The following is a 15,628-nucleotide window of genomic DNA, read 5'->3' on the forward strand; positions in this document are numbered from 1 at the left end:
GCAAATATACAATTTCTATTATAATTTTTTTTTAATAAACAATGTTTCTGTCAGCTTTGCTTTCACAATTCAGAGAGAAGAGGAGATTGGATCCAGATTGCTGTCTCTATTATGCATTTATGAGGCACTCTTGGCAATGCAGGCTGGATTGAGTAGTTCTCAAAGGCTGGTGTCAGCAACACACGTGCACACACACAGAAAAAGCCCCCAGGGTGGTAAATGCATCTACCACACTGAGTATGTCATTGTCATTCAGCATGAAGATGCATCCAAGCCTCTATTTCAGAATACACTATTGTTCAAGGCTTCTGAAAATTCTGGAGCTACTTATTGGAGTATAGAACATTTCTGATTCAACAAGTTCAGTGAATACCAATGCTTAACATGTTTTTTAGTACTCTTATACTTTTTCCACTGAAGAGCTCTACCAGGTTTAACTATAATGCTGATGCAAAAAAAAAAAAAAAAAAGTCTTGTCCTCTAGTACACAGTAATATTTTCCACCTGTCTCAGGGCACCTGACTTTTTTAGCTTACTTTACCTGTAAATTTTGGAATATAATTCAGTCGTTCAGCTGTTTCCTTATTTTGATGTGAGGTAAATCAATAAGTCATTCTTTTGGAGGATAAGGAATATCATAGGTGTGTCCCAGTTTGGTATTTCCTGAGCTGCTGAAGAAGCAGAAAGGAATGTTGAGGTCCAAAAGGTTTTTGTTATTGTTTTTTCAGCAATCTGAGCTTTCTGCTGAGGAACGACCAGAAAGGCTTGGAGCTGCCCAGCAGCACAGAAGGAAGGTGGCATCTCTCAACAAACAGATTTTGCAAAAAACCAAACTCCTCGAAGAGGTAAGCACTGTGTGTGTAGTAAAGAAGAAAACATTGATAAATGTGGTTGATCACAAAGTTTTTACCATCCAGAAAATACCTGCAAGCTATCTTCTGCACCAGCAATTTGTCATGCTGAGCACTGATTTCTCTGAATGTCTTGCTTGCATTGCCCTTGGATTGTGAGAAAAGGTTGTGTTCTTGGGGGCAGTTAGCTCAGCCTTAATTTAGGGGAGGACCATGCTTTTGCCATTTTAACAGTTGAGGGCCCTTTAATTCTGTGCAGCTTGTTTTCAGTACATAACAATCTCAGTGCTGTTTTTATATGGGGAAAAAATGTACTGACAGCTGCAAGCCAAATATAATCCTTTTATCACTTTACTAAAGTAAAAATTTCCTGGCTGAATTTTATTTGTCACTTGCCAAAAGCAGCTTTAGAAATCAGTGACAGTCAAGAACCCCACCATTTAAAAAATATTTGTGGAGTTCTGGCTTCAATACTGCAGTAAGTTTTGGCAAGATTTTTCAAAACTAATAATTCACATCAGTTGAGATGTGGACTGCAGACTTAAATTTTTTTCAGTTAGTAGAATAAGAAACTTTTATAATTTGGCTGTGGAAAGGAAAGAATGGAGCATTAAGTCACAGCTCTGTGTTGTGAACAGCAAACTAAAGCAGCATGAATGGAAGTGGAACTGAGCTACATGTGCATTTTTTGTTCTACTTTTGCTCTACTTTTGTAAACCACATCCCATTTTTGTTCTTACTATTTGCAATGTTATCTTAAATCAAAAAGAGTTTAAAGAGGGATGTTCTTCTAAAATAAGCCTCTGTAAATTAATTGACAAGTGAAATAACTAATATTTGATTATAATACATATTTTGCAAACTGCCTTAATAGACTTTCCATAGTTACCCAGAAGGAAACCATAGAGCAGCTTGGTTATTTGGTGTGAACATATCTGTAGTTTGTGCCATGGTGCTTCTGTGCAAGTCTTGAATTGCCCTGACTTATTTGGAGAAGTATAAAATAGAATTCATTCTTAGCCTGGTGTGAAACTAGGCCAGTACAACCAGGCTAGAAAAGTTTGAGAAATTTATTTAGCAGAAATTCTGTCCAATTTTGTATTTTGTATTTTGTAAAAACTGTTGTTTATTCTGAGACTTTATACACCTAAAAGATTAGGTAGTAAATGTTTGCTGTTAGTGATAAAATATTCAATCAGAATTCTTGCAGTCAGATGCAGGAGTAGCTGACAAGAAAAGACAGTGTTTGTTATGCTTGGCCTGCTGTTTGACAGACAACCATTATGAACAGCTCAAATATTCTCTGTTCTCCATTACAGGTGTAATTAGTGTGAATATAGAACCCAACTCTTTCTTTTCTCTTTCATAACAGTTGCAAGCTAAATGTGCTGATCTGCAGGCAAAATGTACTGAAGCAAAAAAGACATTAACAGAGGTAATCTTTGTTTTTTCTGTGCTGTTTGTAGCTGAAACTTTTCTGAGAAATTCTGTGCATGAAGGGATGTATTAAACAGTGAGGGTGTTTGTCAGCTTAACTCACTGATTTCATGGTGTGGAAAAGTTAATTTATTATTTACCAGTTTATTATTAATTGTAACCCTTAGGTTAAGAGTTACAGTGAAAAGCTGGACAAGGAATTGGCAGCCTTAGAAACAATAGAATCCCAAGCAGATTCTAGGTAAGTATCTTTCTTTGTTACCTTTGAAATTATGAAAAACAATGTTTGTCTGAATGAATCATTCAATGTTTCTTGCTTTGTCAACCTAAACAAATAACTAAAATTTAAAAATTAAAATAATTCTCTAGCTTGCATTCCACAGACAGGGAAATATTCAATAAGATTCAGCCAGAATGAAGTGTCAGTCTGTAGTTCAAAATAATTATAGGTGTTTAAAGCAGAAGAACCCTAGAAACATCTGACAAGTAGATGAGGCCTTCTTGATTGTTTTTGTTCATATTTGAAGCCTTCATCTCACATAATTTAAATAGAAGTCTCTCAAAACTTTCACTGTAATGAGGTTAAAACATAGCAAAGCCATCAGAGTGAGACACTCAGTGTAACATTTCATCTTTATTTTGACCTTGGTATATCAGTGCTGATATGTGGGGTTTTAATTTACCCAGGTTTTATTGTAAATTTATTTAGAGCTAAGCTTGTTTTAATATATGTTAATTTTCCAGCTGTTTAAATTAGAAACTAAAATTCTAACATAATTTACTGGATCTTCAAATTTAGCATATTACAGAGTCTGAGAGCACTGGTGGCCATGAATGAAAACCTAAAAAGCCAGGAGCAAGAGTTCAAAGCACATTGTAGGGTAAGTTCCAATGTCACCTAGAAGGATTCATTTAAAACTTGGTAAATAACTCACTTTACAGGTGTGTTGTTGTTTTACTGCTTAAGTGCTGTGATTGGTGTCCTGCTACTGCTGTGTTAAGGGACTGCCCAGAGATTGGATCAGAGAGAATTGTTTTCATCTCCTTCTGTTCCACCAATAGTGGATAGAATTTAATAGAATCAAAATAATTAAATAGTGTTCTAAGGCCTAGTCTGAGTATTAGGTTCATTCATTTCTCCCAATGCCACATATCACTTTCCCATGTCACACTGTTGTAATGTTGCTTTGCTTTTTCAGTTTCATTTTCCATGTCACTCATTAGTTGTCTTAGCTGAATCTGGTATATTTGCAAGTAAGAAATAAATCTGTTCTTGTGTTTGATAAAAGCAGACGTCAATGCAATGAATATTAATGGCTGCCTTACCCTTACTCAGGGAATGCTGTTTAATATTCCAAATTTAAATATTATCTGAGTGGTCAGCTCTGAAATTTTGTTAGAAGTGTGTGTTGTCAAGATCCTTCTCTACCCTCTTAGGAAAAGAGTTCTCAGTTTAAAAAAAAAAAATCAACTTTTGTTTGTTTTAAAGGAAGAAATGGAGAGATTACAAAAAAATATTGAGGATTTGAAAGCTGAAGCAGCAGAAAATGGAGAGGAACAGGTAAAAAGTCTAAGTTCTTATTTTCAAATTGCATTTTGAAATGTTTAAGTCTTTCTGACTTTTGGGACATTCTTGTAGGCTTTGAAGTATCTGCTGGAATATCTAAAAAGCTCTGTAAAGCCACATAATAAAGGCAAATAATCCTAGAAATACAGGAGTCTGGAAACAGCTACAGCATTATCTGTTATTTTTGCAGAATCCATGGATGTTTTTGTGGCTTTTACTTCTTTCTTTGTAGTATCAGAGAGGAATCTCTGGGTGTTGTGCTAAGAGCTGTGCATATCTCTAACAGAAAGATCATCTTCAGAAAGAATGTCTGGTTTGGTTGGTTTTTTCTTAGAAGTGGGGTTACGTGAGGGATGAAAGCACAAGCTCGGTGCACTGCATGCAGTGAGCAGCTGTCAGAAGTTAGGCTTTAACACAAGTACATCCAGTCTGATGGCAATGAATAATGAATGAACAGGAAAGGAAAAGCTTCAATGACTCTACTTGCAGTGGGTAAACATTTGATGCATTCATGCCTCTGGAACAAGGCAGATTACAACTTCCATCATGCTGCTGTCCTCCTCAACAAAGTGTGAAAAATTAAAATGCAAACCAAAATCTTAAATTTTTTAGCAAGAAAAAGTTACCTTGAAATCCATACTGCAGGAAGTTTAGAACACATGCCAGGGGATTTATATTCTGCTCAGGTGCCTTGTTTATTCTTAACCCTACCACTGAATCAAAGTAAAAACACTCAGACAAGGGGTACTGACAGTCTTTGGATTTGTATCTTCTTTTAAAGTGTGACTGTTGTAAAACAATGAAAAAACTGTTGATATTTTAAAAGTTAAAATATCAAAAATTAAAAGCTATCTAAATGCCCTTGATTACAGCACATAATGTCAGGCTTTTAATACAGATAATGAATTATTATTTTTAAAAACCCCAAACAACCAAGAGTGGTGTTATTATGGGAGCCAAAGATGGGCAAAATCAGGAAACAAACCCAATCTGCCCATTTTTGCACTGCAGCTCTCGTATGCTACTGTAATACATAATTGTTTTGGGTTCTCAACTTCCAGGAGCCAAATAAGATTATAGAAGAGCAGTACAAAGCTGAGAAAGAGAAACTTCAGAAGATCCGCCTGCTACTGGTGAGTAACTCTGTGTTCTTACTTGTACAAAATAGTCAATGTTTGTCTTAGCTTGTAACTTCTAATACTTTGTTTCATTGTTCTAATTTTAACGAGTGTTTCTGTCACAAATCAATTGCAAAAAAAAAAAAAAAAATTGATCCTCAGCCAATGCTTTTTGCTTTTAAAATCAATTCTTTAATAACAAAGTATTGCTTGGGGGGCTTCATCCATTTTAAGAAGAGAACAAGAAGAGGTTTTGTTTTCTCCCCTCCTAACTTTCTATTCAGGCACGAAGGAACAGAGAAATAGCCATTTTACAACGCAAGATTGATGAAGTACCCAGCCGAGCTGAGCTCACACAGTATCAGAAGAGATTTATTGAACTTTACAGTCAGGGTATGTATATCAAGCAGGGCCATCCTGCTGAAGGCTAAAGCCCTGAAAGGAGGGCAGTTGCATTTTAAACATGTGGTATGTAACAGCAGCACTTACTAATTTGATGGTGTTTTAAAGGTTTTTGGTATTCATGTTACACATGGTATTTTCGATGTTTTATAAGCTGGGCTTTAAAAATTTTCCTGAGGGTGAAACTCAGTGTGCAAGATCTCTGGACTAAATTTTGTCTGCAGCAGGTTCTGTCATTTAGGTTAATGACCAGTATGTTTTGAAAGTCCTTAATGTACCACTTACAGATGAGGTTGCTGTAAGTTTGAATTGTTTAATTAATTTGCCTTACCGTTAGATTGCTTTCATTGTTTCCACTGACTTGCCATAACTGGTTCCGAACCTACAAATGTCAAGAACTACAGAGTAAAAACAGTCACTTGAAGGGATTGGTTTCTTTCATTTTTTATTAACACAGTCCTGCAATATATTGGTAGGAGCAGAATACACATTATCTTTAGCTGTTATGATCAGAAATTATAAAATGGGAAAAGATGTAAATGGAATAACATTTCAGAGTTGTTTCATTACACTGATAACAGACCAATACACTTACTGGTGTATATTTAATTAGCTTGTGTGTTAGCAATTCTGCAAATCCCAGACTAATGAGCATGATTTCACTGAGGTTTATCAGTTTTAACCTATACTCTTTTTCCAGCTTCTGGTTTCTAGCCAGAATTAGTTTTGCTGCCTGTTGAACTCTTTCCTTGGGAGTCACAAATATATTGGATTTCCTTAGACATTGAAGAACTAAAGACTAGCACTCAGCAGATTTGAGTACCATCTTGTCTGAGCCTTGCCTTGCCAGCTGACCAACATCTGCTGTAACCACCTAAACTAGAAAATATTATTTAGTTCTGCTCCATGCATAGATTATAAGAAGATAAAAAGACTTGAAAACAGCAAAAGCTTTGTTGGGCATCTTGCACTATAGCTTGACATTTATAGCCTAATGCACTTTTTTTCACACAGTACTCCCAAGATTATCTGCTCTTCCCTGTGCCCCTCCAGCACCACAGGCTGTGGGCAGCACAGCTGCCTGGGTGGTGTCAGGGTAAGGCTTGGGAAGGAAGCAGGAACAGGCAGCTGATGGTGCCAGTGTGTGTTGGCAGAAGGGCTGTCAGCAGTTGGGGCTTAATTTAGACACTGAGCTGTGTTCTTATTAGAGATGATAGCTGGAAACCCTGCTGAGAGAAACTCTGGAAGATATTCCTTCTGCATGTACATTAGTGTGTTCCATTATTGATAGTGGAAAATATGTTATATAAAGCCTACAGGGTATTTTTACAGATTCCATTTCACCTCATATTCTTTTATTATTCTACCCATTTTTTTTTTTTTTTTTTTTTTGTTTGCAGTTTCAGCAACTCATAAAGAAACAAAGCAATTTTTTACTCTTTATAATACACTGGATGATAAGAAAGTATATTTGGAAAAGGAGGTAAGGAAATTTTATTACTATTTTCTAAGTATTCAGTCTGTGGGGAAGGAAGTAAAAAGTTTTTGCTTGGCTTTCACCATATTGAGTCCTATCAGCAGAGTTACTGGTCTTTGTAAACAAAAATGGAACAACTGATTCATAAGAATATTTGTAATCTTGGAGGGGAAATGGTCTGTGTTGTAAAAAAATTGCTGTTAGTGCAGCATATTTAAACCACTCACTGTGCTCTCTAAACATGAATAACATTTGATCAGCAAATATCTGTCTTGCTATCACAGCACCAAATCACCCTTTTTTCTCCTTTTAGTCAATACCTTTTATTATGAACTCAGACCACAGCAAATTCCAGCTGCTGTCAGCAACATCAGATTTAGTTCTCAGGGTCTGAGCTGCCTACAGTTAATTTGCTGGTGATTTTACTGGGTCAGAAGGGTAGTTTTCCTGAAGAATATTTTTTCCCCTCTTCTTTCCCATATATGTAGAGCTCAATTCTTTCTTGAGCATAACTGAGAGATTTCAGTCTTCTTTTTTTGCAATGACAAGTGTATGATTTCAGTAAAGATGGAGAAATAGGAAACAAGAGGAGATTAAAAATACAAAATGTTTTGATACCTCATGTTTCTCTGTTTATTCTAATGAAATAAGAACAGATTAGTGAGTTTTGCATTATTTAGATATGTTTTTTTAGTTTGAGAGACAAGCAGTGGTCAGATTTCTGACTGTGTAAAGACACTTTCCAGTGTCCTTTCACATCCTGTTTTGGAGATCATGAGCAGCCATTTCCTCCCCTTAAGCAGCTGATTCTAATCCATGTTTGGTAGTTTTCATTTTTTCCATTCAGTAAAGCCATATACCATATTTTGAAAAATGCATGAAGTAGAAGCTATATTACTTAACATTACCTTAACTTCTCCCCTACATTAGCATTTAATACAGATTTATTTGCTTGGGGCTTTTGTTTTATCTTCTTTTTTTGTTTGTTTGTTTTTTTGGGTGGGGGGGTTTGTTTTGTTTTGTTTTTTTGGGTTTTTTTTTCTTTCATACCAGAAAAGAGAAATGTGTATTTTCTTCCTTTTTTTTTTTTTTCCATCAGGTTAGCTTACTGAATTCTATCTATGACAACTTCCACCAGTAAGTTATGGTTCTTTATCTCTTAATAGTTGCTAGAGTGGTAGAGTTGGTTGGACAAATGGGAGTAGACATCAGTTACAGAGACTAAAAATTTCTTAGAAGATTTTATAGTCATAAACTGATTTATAGAATAGTTTATTAACTCTGTTTAAGCCAGTTTAGGGAATCATAGACTTGGAATTATGTAACTTTTATAGCCAACATATGTTTTTAATGTCTGACTCTTTAGATGTGGAAATTCAGTCATAATTTTCCTGGAATTAATTTAAATCTTTTCCTTCTTTTTGTGGAGTTGTGGTTATTACATTATGTACAGGGACTGTACATTAGACTGGGACATATTTCAGACATGTTTATTATAAACTACCTCTGTATTTGAAGGTTTTGGTATAGTGTGGAGTCTAGGAAAAATTGTGGTTGCCTTGGAAGTTCATGGTCAAATATCAGTTTGTGAATCAGCCAGTTTATTTTTCTCTAACGATTTCAAGATCTAAAATGACTTCTAGGCTTTCTCTATTACAATGTGAAATAATGTTGTATAACATTTGCTGATCTCCTAGACCTCTATTCACCTTCTTACTATTCACAACAGAGGCTTTTCTTAAAAAAATGTTTTAATTTAGTTATTAGCAGTTGATTTCTGTACAGCTCATGAGAGGAAGGAACAGACTTGAGGAGACAGGGAGAACACCTGAGATGGGCTCTGAGCTCTCTCTGTGCCCATCTCTCTGGTAGCTTACACCAGCTGCACTGTCAGTGGTACCAGTGATTAAAAGGATGAATTTTTGCACAGAACACTAAGCAGTGAGAGCTTTGGAAATGGGTAGATGTGCAAGACAGCTGCAGCTGAGACACAGTGTCCCACATCCCTGTCAGGTGTTCCCTTTTCTTCTTTCCAGAGCCATGGCATCGTCCGGATCTCGGGAGCAGTTTCTGCGGCAGATGGAGCAGATCGTAGAAGGCATCAAACAGAATCGAATGAAGGTCTGGCTCCTCTCACTTTCTTCCATAGAACCTGGGAATTATCTCAGCAAAACCTCGTGGATAATAATTGGGCATAGAAAGATCCATTACATGAGGTGTAAATTAGGCAAGCAACTAACAAGTATTATTTCTCTTCACAGTCGTCAGAAACTTCTCACCACTAAATGTCAATGAATAGAGTATGACAGAGGTGTTATAACACCTCTGTCTTGACAGGCAACTTATACCTCTCAGTTTCATTACTGGCAGTGTAGTGATTTAAATGCCTGAGACAGCTGAATGCCACTGAAATCAGTGAGAGCTCTTCCATTTGGACTGTGTGGGTGCAGTCAGACCTGCACCTCAGGCACAGTTTCTCAGACTGTGGGAACTGACTGAAGCTTTCTGCTGCTGAAGAGGGTCAGGAGCACCTCCGTGTCCCAACCATCATGTGCCCCTTCCCAGTTGCACCTACAGTGCTACTGGTACTGAGACTTCAGCATTAGGCTCTTAATTCTTAAGAGCTGACCTAAATGTTCATTGCATTGCAAGCACGAGCCAGGGTATCAATTATGAAGTATCTGTGTCCCCTTGTGTGTTTTAGATAGTTGTTCTTATGCAGTGTGTCCATGTGTATCCCATACATATGATCTCTTACCCTTCCTGCATACCAACAGATGGAAAAGAAGAAGCAAGAAAACAAAATGAGAAGAGACCAGCTGAATGATGAATACTTAGAGCTTCTAGAGAAACAGAGGCTTTACTTCAAAACAGTGAAAGAATTTAAAGAGGTAAGAACACTTCTGCTACATTCAACTGTTGTGTCCAGTGACCCATTTTGACATGATTTTGCATTAATATATGCACAAGATTTCCTGATGTGATGCTTACCACACCATGTTCCTGATGTATCTTGGTTGTTTTCTCCATGTGAATCTTGGACTCTGAATTTGATCTGGGAGTTCTTTCACTGCTAGATTGGCACCTGTCCATGTTATAGGGAGAGGTTATCAAGGAAATGGTGTATTTAGGGTTTCAAGTGGAATCTCTTGAAGATCTATGAGCAGTTAGGTATTGGAGCAAAGAGGGGTGTGAAAATGTGTGTGAATAAGGAGGAAATGCAGGGTCTTGGTCATTAATCTTCAGGAACCAGCCTTGTTGCCTAATGGCTGTGAAAGCACTGTATAACACTTCATTGATTTAGCCTTTCCCAAGCTTTTAATTATCATAGGCTTCTGTTATTTGCTGTCTCCATGAGAATGAATGAATGAAAAGGAATGCTGCAGGCAGATTTGTCATTTGACTTTGTATGTTTGAGGAAAAACACCTTTGTGTAATTACTCCTGCTTTGTTCTGAGACAGTTCCTTCCTGTTTCACACAGTGTACTCTGCTGAATGGCAGGGGCTGTTCAGCTACTTGTCTGTCATACAAAATTTTACATCCTACTTGTAGAATTTACATAGATTAACTTTTAGGGTTTTTACCTCTTTTTTTTTTTTTCCATTGCCATGTGAGGGTATTTTTGCTCAATTCTGCTACCCTTAAAATAAAAGAAGTCATGGTCGTGGTACTGAACATAGGTGTACTTATGTAATATTTCCTGACTGAGTTGTTCCCTGAGCACTCTGTCCTGCAAAGTTCCAGATCACCTACAGGTAATTTCCATTTCACATTTATTCTATTTATAAGTAAAAAGCTTGAGTTTGCTTTAGCTACATGTAACAACTTCAGATGGGTGGTCAAGTGTTCCTTCTGACTTGCGTGTCATAAAATTTAATGAATACTGCCATTGGAATAACATCATGGATCAATCAGAATTATCTTCAACTCATCACTAGCTCCAGGCTGCTTTGGATTTTGGAGATGTTTCAAAATGAAAGAAAGGGTTTGGTTCTGTTGATGTGGAGATCCAGGTAGCAGAGTTAGGAGCAATTCCTCCTTATGTGTTTGCTCTCTGTTCACAGGAATGCCGTAAGAATGAAATGCTGCTGGCCAAGCTGAAAGCCAGTTCTTCCTGAAGAACTCCAGCTGGGGAAATTTATAGAAGATTGTTCAGTCCATTGAATCTCTTTTGTGAGGTGACAGTTATAACTGCAATGTAGATGTATATATATAGATATATATAAAAAATATATATACACACAGCTGTAAAAGTCTGTTTTTTCCAGTATGTGTTCAGTTTACGTTCCCTCATCACATGGCTGCATTATTCATTATTGCCTCCACTACACAGTAAAGAGTTAACACAGTACAGTAAAATAGAAATACTGACTAATTTTATTTATTTGGGTTTGGGGTTGGTTTGTTTTTTGTTTTTTTCCTGCAGTAAGGACAGTGGGAATGTTTTTTATTTGGGTTTTAAGCTGAATTAGGTGAAAATTCTGGAATAAGTTTACATGTACTGTGTAGTATGTCCACCACCTCACAGGATGAGCACTGCAGAATGCAGTAGTTTGTAAATTTTGGCCCAAAAAAAGCCCACAGAATGAGGGTCTTCAACCAGCTAATAACGTCACATTATTTTAGTTTACAGTCTAGCTATAGATAGTATTCCAAAGGACAATTAATTTCTAATGGCTAAGAAAATGAAAACTTACCTTGGATAATTCCTGGTGTAAAATTATAGATCTATATTTTTGTAAAGTATAGCTGTTGTATAAATTTCTTTGAAATTTCATTTTTATATATAGAGTGTGCTTGTTAAATTAATAGCTCCAGGAAAAAACACCTTAATACTAGGATCACCACCTTATCCCTGGCTGGGATGAAAATCAAAGTCTGTCACCTGTAATATAGGAAGATAAAGATTGAGACATTCTGCTCTAATGAACTGATGCTCACCTTTGAAGACAACAACCTACTTACCCTGCTGAAGATTTGCTCTTGGAAGTTCAGAAACTTTGTGGGACACTTTCTGAGACATTTTTATATCTGTATATACAGTATTTTATAATTCAAACAGTTGCTTTTTGTACTTAACACCAGGATTTTGGACTGACTTCTTAATGTACCTGACACCTTCAGGAGAAAAAAACCATGTTCCTTTTTCCCACTGACACTGATGACAGTGGTGTTCAATTACTTTCTATGGCAGCAAATATAAAATAAAGAATGTTTGGAATCCAGTGACATTCTGCTATTGTGTTTTTAAGGTGGAACTCACCTTAGAAGCTTTCCCAGGCTCTTGAATTCCAAGTGCATTAAAAAATCAATCGTGTCCATAGTCAAATGAGTCACTGTTTTTGTGATGTCCTGTTCCTTCAGCACAAACAGAAAGAAAACCTTCCCACTGAGGCACCCCCAAGGTTTGTGAGAGAATGGATCTGGGCTGCTCCTCCTGCATCTGTTCAAAAAGTCAGTCTGCCCAGGACTAGCAAAATAACAAAGGCAAAATCAGATTCCAAGTCCCTTCAAAGAAGGAAAGCTATACTGAGTGCAGCTTGCAGACTTTCTGTAGTCAGATTTGATATTAGGAGGCATTATTTCTGTCTATACACTTTGCCCTCTATAAAAACTGTAAGGCTCTTTCTAGTTCCTAAATTGAATAACTCAACTTTGGCACCAAGGAGCACAAGCTGTGCTGTGTTTGTGTACTATGTAACTCTAAAAAAACAGCTTGAATGGGCATTTCAATTTAGGATTTATCATTTTAATCACAATTGCTTTTTAGCATCAAGCAAAATTTCCTAGGTAGGGTAAATAATAAATTTGCATGTAGAATAAATGATTATTTGTTCAGTATGTTAAAATTTATGCTTACCTGCTACAAATACAGTAACCTGGAAACTTCCACAAAGAATATAAACATGTGAGGTCCGTTACTCTGACTAGGAGCTTGCAATTTTTGACTAATCTATAAATCTGAGGTTTGTGAAAGATGCAGTTGTTGCTCCCAAAGGATAAATCAGAGTCCAGATCATACTTGACTATCTGCTGTAGATGGAGCCCAGGGCAAATGGCCACTACCTTTGGTGTGAAGCCCATGTGAAAAGGAGAAGAAAGGAGGCTGGTGAGGGTATGAAAGCAGTTCCATTAGCTGTTCCTTGCTTTCTGGCACATTTCTCCTCATACCTGGGGAGGAACCGACAGGGAGAAATCTGCCTTAATTCATCTCAGCTGGTTGCAAGTGAGGAACTGAGACTTTCTCAAAATTTTTCTTCAGTATTGCTAGATTTCCTTGTTGAAAGAGAAAGGTCTTGCCCTGAATTCATTTGGTGTTACCAGGCTTGCCAAGCAACATTTACAGGACTTGCAGCAAAACTTAATTTCTTTTTTAGGATTTATTAGCATTATCTCCTCACACTCATCTTCCAAAGCCCTTTAATTTCTGCACATTCTGGGCTCCCACAGAACAGCTGCTGCAGGATGCAACAATGCCCTTCTGCTGAACAATAGGCTCCAGTAGGTTTTTCTAGGAGCAAATTCAGTGTCAGGAAATAGTTTAAAACTAACAGTCCACTGCTTACAGCAAAGATGATCGGTGTACTCCAAACTGGCAGCTTCAATTGGGGAAATAAATGACCATAACATCTAAGCTGTGCCAAATGATGTCCCTTTAGAATACCTGATTTTTATGTTTTTTCTGTTGGGATAGTCAAGATACTGTGCCATTTATCTTAGTTCACATGGGATCATGAAGCAGGTTAAGCAACTGCTGATAACATATTTTCTTGGCCCCACAGTAAGCTGTGATTAAGAACCAGAATTTTAAATCCTGAATATGTGCTGCTACTCTTCTAAATGCAGTCTGCATTTAGAGCCAGTGTGGGAAGTTGGTTTCTAAATGCACTGTAATGAAATGAAAGCTCTGCTTGGCTCTCGTGTCCTCTGGGTGTGTACCGAGGCCGGCTGTGCGAGCCTGTCACTGTAACACTCACTGCTGGCACAGATGCTTGGGTGGGCAGAGCACTGGCTGCTTATCTTCAGAACTTCTCACAGCAAAATCCCAGAGGCCCAGCCTCGCCTCCTAAGGGAGCTAAATTCATCCTTGAGGAGGAGGAGAGCTGTGTCAGTGCCCTGCTGCAGCTCTCCTGCTTGCTGCAGGCACTCTGCTGCAGGTCAGTGTCCGCAGCAGTGACTTGCACCTGGGGCCTTGCAGCTCTGGGGTGTTCTCCCAAGTTCCAGAGGCCAGGACAAGGTAGAAGGTGCCTTCACAGCCTGTGTTGCTTCAGGGAAGGGTTCTGGAACTGGAGCTGGTGCTGCTCCAGTCAGTTGCAATGTGCAGCTGGAGATCACTGCAGCTCCTGCAGCCACACTGGGATGGGCCAGGGCACCAGGGCTGGTGTTGGATTTGAGTGGTGGTAATGGCTTGGCTTACCAGGCTGAGAGACTAAAATTTGCCCAAAAAATGATTATTAGAAACTTCAGGAGTGCCACATGCAGAAGATTTGTATGCTTTTGAACACCAGCTGAAGATGACCTCTGCATTTCTTCTTTCCATGTCATCTGTTTGAATTTTAAAGGTATTAAAGGTTTTAGAGCATTTCTTCTCCTATAGGAAAAAATTCAATTAACTTGAAAAATTTGTCAGTGGTTCTGAATGAGGCTGCAGGTTTTAGTTACAGTCTCTTACATATGTGCCTTCCTTCTGGTTTAATTAAGCCTCCAAACACTTTGAATAGTAACTATTCTATATGCAGGCAAGTTGGGAGTCACAAGGGAAAATTATTTAAAAGTTATTTAAGTCTGAGTCACTTTCTAACAACTCTTCTAAATTCTAGGTTATTAAAACTTCTGAATTCCCACTGAAGTTGAGAGAAGCATCCTCTGCAGGAATGCAAGACATGCTGTGGCTGTGGCTGCAGGCACAGCAGGTCACACTGGACTGTCACAGCACTGCAGGTGTGAGCTACAGCACTGCCTGACCTCACCATACACTGTGCTCCTGAGATGCAGCCAAGCTCCCTTGAGTTTCCCTGGGACTCTGTGTCAGTAAAAAGCTGTCATGCTAGAAATACTTAGAGATGCTGTCAGCTCTCCCACTCAGAGCAGGGGAGGAAGTGAAACCCACCAGAGAACAAATATGGAGCAAGATGGACTTGGCAGTATGCAAGGAAATAGACTATTTATGTTCATACTGTTGGGTCAGGGGGTTTGTCAGATCCTGGGAAAACGATTGAAGGCTTGGGTTTGAGTCCCTTTGGGTTTTGGGGAGTTACTCAGACCTGATGGCATCAACACCTTTGTTACAGGAGGAAGAAGTTGGTGCCAGCTGACAAATTGTGCAGCCAGGTTGGGTGATGAGCACAGTTGTGGTGCAAGGGCCCCAGACACAGTGCAGGCACTCATCCACTACTGCCAAGCTACTACTGTTGCTGCCAGCACAGCTGGTGTGACTGAACATCCTGTCTGGTGTTTGCAACACAGATGCCTGCTCAGTTTTATGGCAGCATGAAATAACCACGCATACAGTCCCCGCTCACTTGGAGGTGTTGGTGTCTATCTTGAGCTCACTGAGGTTTCTTAAAACAGGGAGAGTCTGAGCCTAGCAGAGTGAGAGAGGACAACACAAGTGAAAAATCCTCACTAGATCCTCCTGTGCAAGCACTAAGAATACATTCTCAGGAGCTCTGTATAATTCTATACTTGCCTCTTAAGTTTCACTTAACCCCAGGGGACACAGCTGACCCCTGTTTGACCAAGCCGGCCCATCGAGCCCAGCTGCTGGCAGAGCAC

The 15,628-nt window shown here is 38.3% G+C and overlaps 1 protein-coding gene across 1 annotated transcript in view; it reads left to right on the forward strand.

Annotated features, from left to right (window-relative positions):
• The window catches only part of CCDC93 (coiled-coil domain containing 93), a 31,070-nt gene extending 18,988 nt beyond the window's left edge, over positions 1-12,082 (forward strand). The window contains exons 12-23 of the mRNA XM_056496446.1: positions 729-845; positions 2,224-2,286; positions 2,456-2,529; positions 3,088-3,169; positions 3,778-3,849; positions 4,917-4,988; positions 5,258-5,366; positions 6,776-6,858; positions 7,952-7,989; positions 8,889-8,973; positions 9,630-9,743; positions 10,918-12,082. Of these exons, the coding sequence (XP_056352421.1) occupies positions 729-845; positions 2,224-2,286; positions 2,456-2,529; positions 3,088-3,169; positions 3,778-3,849; positions 4,917-4,988; positions 5,258-5,366; positions 6,776-6,858; positions 7,952-7,989; positions 8,889-8,973; positions 9,630-9,743; positions 10,918-10,971 (963 nt within the window). The 3' untranslated portion in view covers positions 10,972-12,082. The remainder of the gene's footprint in view (positions 1-728; positions 846-2,223; positions 2,287-2,455; positions 2,530-3,087; positions 3,170-3,777; positions 3,850-4,916; positions 4,989-5,257; positions 5,367-6,775; positions 6,859-7,951; positions 7,990-8,888; positions 8,974-9,629; positions 9,744-10,917) is intronic.
• Positions 12,083-15,628: the final 3,546 nt, after the last annotated feature.

The sequence above is a fragment of the Oenanthe melanoleuca genome, chromosome 7, assembly GCF_029582105.1.
Source record: "Oenanthe melanoleuca isolate GR-GAL-2019-014 chromosome 7, OMel1.0, whole genome shotgun sequence".
Classification (NCBI taxonomy): domain Eukaryota; kingdom Metazoa; phylum Chordata; class Aves; order Passeriformes; family Muscicapidae; genus Oenanthe; species Oenanthe melanoleuca.